The sequence below is a fragment of the Haliotis asinina genome, chromosome 14, assembly GCF_037392515.1.
Source record: "Haliotis asinina isolate JCU_RB_2024 chromosome 14, JCU_Hal_asi_v2, whole genome shotgun sequence".
In the NCBI taxonomy this organism is placed as follows: domain Eukaryota; kingdom Metazoa; phylum Mollusca; class Gastropoda; order Lepetellida; family Haliotidae; genus Haliotis; species Haliotis asinina.
Window position 1 is genome coordinate 44,375,433 of NC_090293.1, and position 12,086 is coordinate 44,387,518.

At 40.8% G+C, this 12,086-nt stretch overlaps 1 protein-coding gene across 2 annotated transcripts in view; it reads left to right on the plus strand.

Moving 5' to 3' along the window:
- The first annotated feature begins 511 nt into the window (after positions 1–511).
- Positions 512–12,086, plus strand: part of LOC137261518 (uncharacterized) — a 37,957-nt gene continuing 26,382 nt past the window's right edge. Inside the window, exons 1-2 of one of the 2 annotated variants that reach the window (XM_067799275.1) lie at positions 512–822; positions 5,665–5,780. In XM_067799275.1, coding sequence (XP_067655376.1) covers positions 794–822; positions 5,665–5,780 — 145 coding nt within the window. In that variant the 5' untranslated portion in view covers positions 512–793. The remainder of the gene's footprint in view (positions 823–5,664; positions 5,781–12,086) is intronic. The other variant, XM_067799276.1, reaches the window with a different exon arrangement.

The following is a 12,086-nucleotide window of genomic DNA, read 5'->3' on the forward strand; positions in this document are numbered from 1 at the left end:
GCGGCGTAAAACCGATATTTTTTTAACTCACCGATTGCGACATCTCTCTTTTCTCCAATCAGTGGTCCGAAAACTAAATCCACATAAAACTAAATCCACTAAATCCACGCAAGGCGTTTACTTGAAGATTAGTCTGTGTTTAGCACACAATAATAATCTAGTTACAATAAAAGTCCAAGTAATCCTTATCAATGATTAATCCGCACTGGCTCAGTTAACCGTTATTCCATTTATTTCCTGAATTAATAGGCCTGATTTAGTCAATCATGCATAGAAATTGAAATCACCGTCTATTCCGATGTTTTCGCCCATCCCGAGCACTGCCGGGTAGCACAATGTCCATTGCATATGCCACGATCTTTCAGCATGAATTAACACAGCAATGATGGTCATATCAAACGATGCCCTTTTCAAACGGGCTAGCGAAACTTGCGTCAGAAAATAGGGAATATCAGAGTTATCGATCGTTCCTGTCAGCAGGTGCTCGTTAACAGCCACGAGAGGGCGCTCTAACCGAAGGACGCTTCCTGTTAACAAATTAACAAGGATTCGTCTGCACGGAAGCATAATTTGGTTCATAAAATGGCTTTTTAGGAATTTACGGCTCCTTTGAATGCATTGAAATGAAGATTTTCTGATTACGTATGATCATTTAAGTTGAAAAACAAACCTTGTGTCTTTCTTTGCTGCCTCTCTGGAAATTCTTGGAAAAGACTGTAAACTGGTTGGTGATTGTTTTGATTGTCTGTCGACAAAAACATACACATCCCTGATTTTACCAGAACAGTTAAATATGGACAAGGCTGCAAGAGCTGTTAGAAGGTATGTATGAATGTATTGATATGTTTGTCACCCACAAGCTACATTTCTTACTGGTGCTTGTTTTCAGCTTTGTTTTTTGTGGGATATGTCTTTTTGGTTTAGAAGGACGCTTTCCGTTATTGACATACTTAGGTCACAGTTATGCTGATATTTTAAATACCTGTAGTCACAGGTGTTTTGCGAATCCTATCAACATGATAATTTCGTCAATTTTTCTGTTTGCAGTTGTAATAAGCGTTCATTGTTTATAGACAGCCAAAAATAACATGAACATTTTCGTTGAATTTGACAAATAATGCCTTTCAACCTTTATGCACGTCATTTAAGATATGTGTATTTTTGTGGGACTGTACTGAGCAGTAATGTCAGTGTTATTTTTGTTATTTTTCTGTGTAGTAAAACAAATCATGAAACCCAAAAGGGGGCAACAAAGTTCTTTTATTCTTCAAACCTGACCTGTGTATGCAGCTACTGCTTTTTTAAAATCTTGATCTGTTTCTCCTTTTGAAAAACATTATCTTTGTTTTTTATATATATTTGTTAATTTGTTGACATGTTTGTAAGTGAACTGATGTGACATTGCGAACATATGTTAAAGGGTGGATATATAGGGCGCAGTAATACAACACAGTAAGTCGGATGTGACACAATATACAAAACACATTGGATGTAACACAAGGCACATCGTGATATGTCACATGTGGCACTTTATGCAACATTTTTTTAGGCAAGACCTATATACAGTATATGTCAGATAAGACACTATGTTCAAACCGGTAGGTTGGATTATATTCATTATACATATATGTTGGATGTTTTGGCACCATGTCAGATGTGGCACTATGTACATGGTATGTGGGATGAGGCACAGTACACAATGTAATATATCAAGTGTTTTCACAATATATAGCATGACATGTTAGATGTGCTATATACAACATAATATGCCGGATGTGTATGCAATATACAACGTGATACATTGGTTGTGGTGCGTTATACAACATGTTCAATTAATTTATAAGGATGAAGCGCTTCGGTTAGCATGGTTAGTACCACAAAGTGCACTGTCTCGCGTACGCCTTATGTCTCGGATTGATGATAGACCAGATATGATGCAATATACAATAAGATGCGTTAGATACGATGCAGTATACAGTATCACATGTAAGATGTGGTGCTATCAACAATATGTCATGTGACGCTACATACAACAAGATATATCGGATATGACGACATATATATAACACGATATTTTGGATGTTGTGCTGTGTACAACATATGTGAGATGTAACCATATATGCAATATGATATGTCTGATATGGCTCTATATATGGTATAGGACTCAAGTGCAACTTAACTTCATCTTGATTTTATTCCTTTACTTTTACTTGGTACAGATTCATACAACTTCACAAAGCTTCCTACAGCTTGATACAGATTGACTGAAAAAATAAACAAAGATATTCTTACTTATGATGAACAATGTGTAAATACCAGTAATCTACATTAGAATGATAAATATGTAATTGCCTCATGCAATATTGCCGTGAAATGTAGAATTATTTGTGGCATAATACTTACAAAATATTGCTTTATGCAAACACTACAAATATATACATTAAACATTGAATAAAGTAATGATGTTGCCTTATGCAATTTTACCAATGAAGTTCTAATCGCCTTATGTAATATAGAAAATATAATGTAAAACTACAGTGGAATAAATATTTCAAAAGCTTTCCTAACCTTATGAGAGAAAAGAATGACACATTTAGATTATTTCATAGGAAAATAAAGATTGTATCAATTTATAGGATATTTACGGTAATCTTGGAATTTGTGACAAAAAGTATAAAATTTACAGAAAACTTTCACAAAATGCAAAGACATAAATGATATTATACCAAAAGGCTATGAAATATGTTACAAACATAATTTGAACCTTGAAAATGAACTTTACCAATTAACTGTAAACATTGTTTACACATCACGAACTTACAGCGATGCAATATATGATGAACAACCAGAAAAAGACTTATTCTGCTTAACTTACAGCATAAAAATATTAATGATAGAAATACTATTGCACGTATAATATTATAATAGTTACAGTTTGTATGAGACGTCATTTCTTGGGCATAATTTTATAACACAAAAAAAAGACATCAGCGAGCATGGGCGCAGCCATGACAGCAGGAAAATCTCGTCCGGGTAGGGAACGTAACTCTGCCATAGCACCTAGTCAATGCCAACAGCTAAAGAAAAGAGATTTTGGCCGTTACATATAGCATTGTATGTTGGGTGCTTTGTCATATACAGCTTGATATGTCGGATGTGGCGCAATATGCAATACAGTATGGTGGGTGTGATTCAGTGTACAGCTGGAAAGATCAGCTGTGGCCCTAGATACAGCATGTGAGGTCGGGTGATAGGCTATATACAATATGATATGTTAGACACTATGACACTACACACAATTTATTTCGGACTTGGCACTACATACAACATATATTGGATATGATCTTATATGCAACATACTTTGTCTAATATGACGCTATATTCAACACTTCATGTTGCGCTACATAAAACTGTGTATTCACCTTGATATTTCAAAGGTCTGACTATGTTACATCCTGGTATGTTGTATAGCTGAACTTTTTTGCTCTGGGGAGCATCAGTTTTGTACACATGTACTAGGGAGCTGGTCATCACCTACTTTGTACATAAATTTTAGTTGGGGGTCATTCAAATTGTACATGCTTCTCCATAAAAAATCATCATCACCCCTGCTAGCTATTTGTTATGAACAGTCTATTTGTTACTAACTCAGTAACTGCTCCTTGTGATTAACTGGTTGCGTATCAACACTTTTAGTTTGCTTGAATGGTAAAGCCTAGGTTTCCTTTCTGAGAGCACGAAGGTGATCGTAAGTCACTATGGTAGCCCTAGTGCTATGATAAACTTGAAGAATGGGAACTGACATTTACCTTAGTTAACATTAATAGCAATGTTGTTTCATGAAAAGAGCCCCTGGTAGTTTGATTTTGGTTATTTGTGCTTTAGATGTTTAGTCTTCTGAAATCTTCAGCTGCTTATGACTTACGTGTAGCAGTTACTGTGCTCAGAATTCAAACAAAAGCCTATGGCAAATGTAAATGTGTGAGAATTACCCAAACTGATGTTCCTGATCATTATACAAAGGTTCTACATACCTTTGAGTAATTTTTCAATTTTACAAACATGGAAAGGTTTCTTGTATATCACAGATTATAAGAACAGACTGTAACACCAAGTTTCATGTATTAAGAAGTAAAGGGATGGTAGGGTAGCCTGGTGCTTAAAACATTCGCTTGTCACACTAAAGGCCCGGGTTCGATTCCCTAGATGGGTACAGTATGTGAAGCCCATTTTGGGTGTCCCCTAGTGTTGGTGATTGGTTAAGATCTCACAATTAATAATTGCTTCATTTCATCATTCAACGAATTATTATAAAAAAAATCGGTTAGCATTTTTCAGATTTTCCTATCCAAGTTGCTATTGCAGATATCTAATAAAGTGATGCAACATAAAAGTGACCTTAAACATCATGGAGTCTTGAATAACTATTCAGTCGTGACATTGCAGTTGGTGAAGTGAGTTTTTAATGAAATGCACGTTTTCAGGCCTTGACAATGTCAAGGACATGTACCACCAAAAAGTGTTTCAAAGACTAAAACAGTAGTTCCAAAATCATTTGTGTCGGATTGTGTCGGATTTTGAGAAGATGTGTTCGATTGCTTGGTCGATTTGCTACTTCAACCAGTCTTTGATTATTTAAATTAATTGGAAAACCTTTAGTGTCCCTTGAGCTTATATTGCAGGAATATTGCTAAAAGCGGCTTAAAACCATACTCCCTCACTCACACTATTAGGAAGTAGAGGAAACTTAGTGTCTTGGAAATACTTGTGAGCGCTGATCAACAATGAAGTATGTATTCATTTCAGCAACCAAGTTTGTTTTGTCTGAAAGAAGTACATGTAGTATTATCTTGCATAGGTCATGTAAGATGCTGTTTACTTCTATGAAAACAGTTTTGTACATTCATTGTTAAAGAATTGGTCTTTCCTACACAGACTTGTTGTACGAGACAATTGACATGATCGGGTGGTCAGACTCTCTGACTTGGTTGACACTCGTCATCATATCCTTATTTGCATAGATCAATGATCATGATGTTAGTCACTAGATTGTTTCATCCAGACTTGATATTTACAGACAGCCATTACAAGGCTGGAAAACTGCAGAGTGCGATATTAAATTGCAAGCGTACTAAAAACATACATATACTCTTCATGTACGGGAACCTGAACCTGAACTTTCAATTTGCATAGGAAGTGTAAATGTTTACATTACAAACGTTTCAAAGACAGACATCTTATGAAAGCACCACCATTTCCCTCTATTACCACCCCTAACAAAATGATTTTCACTCAATTTTGACACTTATCTTGCATCACACATTTGTTAGTGTCTGTTTATAAAATGAAAATTGTATACATGCAAGTTACATGCCATGCACCAGTCATCTGTCAAAAGCGACTACATTCCAAATAACTATGCTTGTAAGGAAGTGCAAATGGTGAAATTATTCAAAATTATCATTTCAACATTGATTGACTCTGATAAATTTCCTAAATATTTTTAAGCGTAAATAAAAAAAAATGATCTTCCCCTACTTTTTTTGAAGAGTTTATTTTCAAATGTTAAAATATTTCTGAAGATACTCTATTAATTTAAATCAGTTTTTAAACATGTTGCTTTTTGACAATCTGTACTTGATAATTGTTATTTATTATTTCCAGGAGTAGTGTTAAGTTGCTTTCCCTGAATGGAGGTCATGGGGACCTTAATGTGCTTATATCAGAGGTGAAGGACATGAGGAACACAGCCAAAGCGTTCATGAACGCCCAGTCGGCAGGTATGTACACACAACAGTTCACATTGTTGAAAAATGCTTCAAGGTAATGTGTTTGAGTTGGCCTTTTTAACATAGAAGAGATAGTGTAGTTTTTCACCACTTTTAGCAATATTCCAGCAGTATTATGGCAAGAGACACAAGAAATTGGCTTCACACATTGTACCCACATAGGGAGTTGAACCCGGATCTTTGGCGTCATGAACGGACAATATGCTGAAGACCTGGGTTTGATTCCCCATGTGGATTCAATGTGGGAAGCCCATTGTGGGAGTCCTACTGGCATAATATTGCTGGAGTATTGCTAATAGCGGCGTAAAACCATGCTGACTCACTCTTTGCCATTATAAACAGATACTTTAACCTCTAGGTTAATTCATATTTGGACAAGTAGTATAGGGAATGGGGGTTTTAAAACACTTTCATAAAACCCCTCTACAAAGCCTTATTTACTAAATAAGGCTTTGGTGGGCCCATTAGCTCTTGCTACTATTACCCCTACTACAAAATTACTGTGCCTTGGTAGGAGGTAATACTGTGCCGTACGGTACGATCAATAATTCTTCTCTTACAAATCCCCTACCCGGCCCACCCCTCAAGTAGTACAAGTTAGGTTCGTCGGCTTTCATATCCACTTTATCTATGTTGTAAGTTTTGACTGACCATATAGGATCGGTGGCTCGCTTACGGCTATCGCCCTCGTGTTCCCCCGGCTGGTATAGATACCTCACTAGGGCCCTATCTGGTATCTGTTTCTCCTTCCCACGCAATGGAGCGGCCGACTCTGCAACTATTGATTTTAGTTTGATAGCGTCTGCCGGTTTCTTACCGGTGAGACAGGTGACTTCATGGTTGATTGCCGACACCACCTTGGGTAACCTCGTGACCCATTCAGTCGATCGTTTTCCAGGGGTGGCCATCTCCCTAGCATACTGATAGCCGAACAAGCGCTCAGCCAAAGTCCTATTAAATCTCTCAACTATGGCTTGACTGCGATGGGCTCCGGCCGTGCCACGCCTGACCTTTGTATCGTGTTTAGCTAGCAGTTGTGACACGGCACCCATGAACTCCCGTCCGGGGTCAACTTGCAGCTCTGTTGGCCACGTCAGCGGGCTGCGTTTGTATATGCGTTCGAATCCTCTGGCTACCTGGGCCGAATCTTTCGTGGTCAAGGGTTCGGCTTCCTTGTAACGACTGGCTACATCCACTACGGTTAAGGCATACTTGTACCTCTTATCGTGGGGTAGGAACAGTAGGTCTGCCTGGTGAATGCTATTAGGTATGTTAATACCGAACCTCCTTCTAGGCACGTAGCGTGGTGCCGGTAAATAGATCTGCCACAGGGCTTGTTTTTCAAGCCACGCTTTGGCTTCCTCCGGGGGTACTCGCGCTAGTTTAGCTAGCTTATCTACTGCGCTAGCTCCTTTCCAGTACCCACGCGGGCTGTAGTAAATAGCCTCAAATTTTTTCATGTCCATACGCGTATGTGTTTATTCCATCAATAGCTATCCAACGTTTCGTGTCCATAGGCGACAGGGACATCTTGTTTATAGTCAGTCCGTATATCTTATGCCCATCACTTCTAAGTGTGTTCATTTTATGTCTAAAGGTACGGGTCTTGAACAGGGCTTCCTTGAATCTGGCGTGTTTGATGTGTTGTTTCACCACATACTTCTTAACCCCCTTAGCCTTCCGGATCTCACTATTGTCGGCTTTCAGTATGGAGTACATCTTAGGTCTCAAACCTATGTACTCGGCTATGGGCGTGCCAGCACACTCGTCCTTCATCTTACCTAGGACCTTTTTATTTACCGTGCTGTGTAGGGTATGGGTCTTAGGGTAGTCGCTGGTGTCGTATAAATCGAGGTGTTTTTTCATGTCCTCGTACACGTCCTCGGTTCGAATCTCCATTAGTAGGGAATCCGTGTCAGTGTACAGTACTTCACACCTGTCGCCGTACTGTTTCTTGAGCTCGTTGTAGTAAAAGTCGTACATCAGGTGTTTGGATAAATCGAGGATGCTCATCCCCACGTAAACAGGCCGGTTGAATTTTATGTGGCTTTTCTTCATGTGTATGGCAACCAGGTTGTCTGTGAATATTTTATTACGGTTGAATGCCGGACTGGCTATCAATTTCCTGAGCTTGTCTTCCTCACTAGATCTAACCAGCTTCACGGTTACGCGTTTCCTCAGGTTTTCCATAGTCTTACCAAACACCGAGTTATTCATGAGCTTGTAGAGATTTTTCTCAAAATCACTGGTGGCTTTTTTTCGTAGGTCTGTGTTCATTCTGATGTAGGGCTCCATCCATGGGCTCTGGTCGAACATGAGCACCCTGTGTATTTTGGTCAGCTTCATACCCAACGACAGGTACAGCTGTAGGTTGCGATAGTGAACGATGTACTTGGTCTTATTCATTAAGTTAGGCACGAGTTTTTCAACGTCTGTCACACGCCCACCTGACAAGTTATGTTGGTACTCAGACATCCAGTCTGTGTTAACCCTCATACGTTCGGGTGCAAGGGGATAGCTGTTGTGCGATGTGTGTAATTCCTTGGGATACTCTAAGTCAACCTCGAGGATATACCCTTTGTTCGAATCTGGTGCAACCTCCATAACATCAACGTGGGGTACCCATTCGAATCCCCCTGTAGGTAGATACTGGCTCATGGCCCAGCCGTACAGGTTGTTTGCGTCGAGGTAGAGAATGTGATTGGTTGGTTTGTTAGGATCGTAACCTTTCACGTATTGATTATTTGCTTTCGCGTATCGTTTGGATGCCATGGAAATCCCACCTCGCAAGCCTTTCTCAATGAATAGGTGCATGTCGTAATCTGTGAGCAATTCCAAATTAACTCCAGTCTTTTTAAGCAAGGCGTCCCACGACAGACCTGGGCTGGTGTAATACCATGCGGGGTCGAGTTTATACTGCTTGAAACAGGTCCGCCTGAACCTCTCAAACACGTCGGCTAACAGCAGTACATCTGTCCTCAAGTACAGGTCGTGATAATCGCCCAGGTTCTTACAACCCAGTTTATTCCATACGTTAGTCGCGTGCGAGTAATCATCTCGTGAGACGGACGCCTCATTCAGCTTGCTATAAAAGCAGTCAATAGGGGGTAGTCTGGTCTCGGTGAACTTAGCCCAATTATCCATGTACTCATAGGGGTACACACCCTTCCTCATAAGCAGGGGTCTAGTCTCAGCGTCTGTGTATCGATCGGTGATAGGGAAGGTATTGTTGGCCTTGACCAGACTGTCGAGTGACGACAGGAGGAACTGAAACGAGTCAATGAACCTAAGTCCGTTTAAGCTGAAGGAGATGTATCTTTCCATGTTGTTGGGGATGCACGTTATATTACCATCGATTTTCGCGATGGCCTGCATGATCAAGTGTGAGTCGTACCCTCTCAAGTTGTGAAAGACAACGGGGATGTTTATTGTCTTAGGGTTGATTTTAAGCTTGAGGTTGCACGCGTTGTGAGCGGCGCCTCTATACTTACCAGTTATGTGGCAGTGATCTCTCACCGAATCACCGTTAAGTGGTGAGTCGCACACGTGGCAGTTAGTGCTACTAGCGTGAGCTAACCTGTCGGCTCGGGTCATACGCATGGGAGCGATTCTATACAATTCATTCCTAATAATTTTTTCTTCCTCCTGCAAACACTTTAGAAACCTTTCAGCCGCGTCAGGCCCCCTATACACTACCGGAGCTTTCGTTTCCCCGTCACAACGGACGACAATGTATCCAAACGAACAGGCTTTATGCTCTTGTGTCTTGTGGGTGAAGCTACCCCCACTAGGGGGTGTGGGGGAATCCCCACCCACAACTAAGGCTTCGAAGTCGGCGTATATAATATAAGGTACAGACATTTGGTTCTTGTGGTTACTGAATTTTAGGATATTTTCACCTTCCTTAGGCATGTCGACTCGTATGGCCGTCTGCCCCACACCTTGACAATCATCCCGGTGGGATTCTAATAAATCAGCTCGGGTGAAGCCATGTAGGCATCGTTCACAGAAGTGGGTCTTTTCTCTGTGTGCCGATTGGTCATACAACAGCCTGCTAAAGTGTTTTATCCACGTGTAGTGATACTTTTCACCTCGCTGGATCATGAATATATTGATAACTTGGCGATCCTTCACCGGGCTGACCCTGTGTATTATTGTTGTATTACCTTCGTGCCCAAAGACATTTATAGCCAGATTATTCTGTTTTTCTACTTTAGTGATCTGGGATATTGGGGTGGGTTCATCTATACCATCCCAGTTGAGCCCATCATCCTGAGGATAATTAGAAGGCCTGTTTGGATTAGTGTCAGCTGGAAATAAGGCTGACCTGATAGCTAACCTCAGGCAATCGTTTCCTCTATTCTTAACGTTTACTATGGCATGTTTGTTTCTATAGTAGGGAGGCAAGGCTAGGTATGACCCGCCTCTGAACGGCACGTAGTTAGCTATGTCTAGATAGACGTTATCGATTTTATCTACAGCCCACCCGGACCCCAAGTGTGTGTAGCGTTCTAGGTATTCTCGTATCTGCTGAAAACTGGTATCGATTGATGCGTCAATGGTCTCTGCATGTGTGACGACCTCTTGTTTACCTCGGAAGTAAGGCTGAACATATTCAGTGGTACTCCCAACTTGCTTATCGAGCGACATTTTCACTGTGATCTGAAACTTGATACTTCCTAGGTTATTTAGTTCCTGGTTGACCGTATCAGCTATCAGAGGCTTGATATCTGTAATGTCTATGTTTCTATCAACGCGCATACGCCAACCTCTCAAATAATTACCTACGGCGTGCTCAGTGCGCACGAACTGTAGGTCAATAGCTCTATTCTGTCGTAATAATTCTACAAGCTGTGGTTTTCTCATACGGGAATACCCGCCTAAACCCAAATCGTGTGCCTCGGCTTTCAGTTGTTTTACAGTGAGAGGTTTTGCTACGGGGGCATGTGATAACAATGCGGTTAACCCGGCTCTCCCCAGGTTTGAATAACCCGTGTGTCCAAGCTGTTTTGCTTGAGCTTTTAATTGTTTTACCGTAGGAGGGGCTTCTAAACCTAGTAATCTCAACAATTCTGACTTCCGCATTCTAGAATACCCGATAACACCTCTCTGTTTTGCGACCCTCTTGAGCTCGCTTACAGTAGACATCGTGTTTACACCTAAGAGAACTAATGTCTAATTGGTTCACAGTAAGGGGAGGTAACCCTTAAGTGGCTATCTTGAGCAGTCGCCTACGTTCTTTTATGTAGCCTTTTTTATTCTCGTATATGAGTTGATGTCTGACTACGTTAGCTCCGTGAGCTTTACATAAACAGTAGTGCCCTTTAACCCCGATACCACACACAGAACACGTGTAGTTAGGACTTCCCATATGGAAACAACAGAACCCCTGATTCCTGCATTTCCTACCACAGGCCTCGGTCTTCCCCATAAGTATATATTCGCATCGGTATGGAGCGGGTCTCATGTTTACTTATATAGGTATTTTAGTTTAATTGCTTAGCAACCAACGCAGTAGCTGCTATACCCAACACTATGAAGCCCAGTTCACGATTCATTTGCCCCTTGGATGGTGTGTAGTACTGAGCGAGTGTGGGTTCATTTAGCGGTTCCAATTGTTTACCAGTTAGTAGGTAGTATTCTTTCATTGCTTCATCGACATCGTAGAATGTTTTAATGGCATGGTTTTCACGCTTGAGTTGTTCGTTAATAAAATCGATCCTCTGGAGGCGTTTTTTAACGTACTCGTCCTGTGCTCTTTGTAATTTCTCAGTAGCGAGATCGTGTCGCTTCCTTTCTTCCTGTATTTCAGCCGCGTGATCATCTCGTAGTTTCGAGAAGAGGAAATTACTCCCGGAAAATGCCAGGGCATTCACTAACGCCCCACCGACCATCATAGCTATCGTGGCCATCCCTATATTTATTTCATTATATTATCAGGTATTATTCCTTGTTTTACTAGGATGTCTTTTGTGGCCATCGCCATACCAAGGTTCATTATGAGCATACCCATATCCTGCAGGTTGAAATCTAGCTTGATAGTTGGTTGTTTAAGCACCATTTTAGTTAACCGAGCGTACCCTACTGCTAGACTAGCTACCACTGTGGCGTGGTATGCGTCGTTGACGAACGTTTTCCCCTCAGACATTATGTATATGATATAAAATATTAAAATTATAACATGATATGCGGGTCGACGGTGGGGGTACCCCCCACAGTGGGGGTTACCACCTCAGGTACCACCTCACGGTGAGGGTTTCCATCACGTGTATATAACCATGTTATAACCACGGCAGC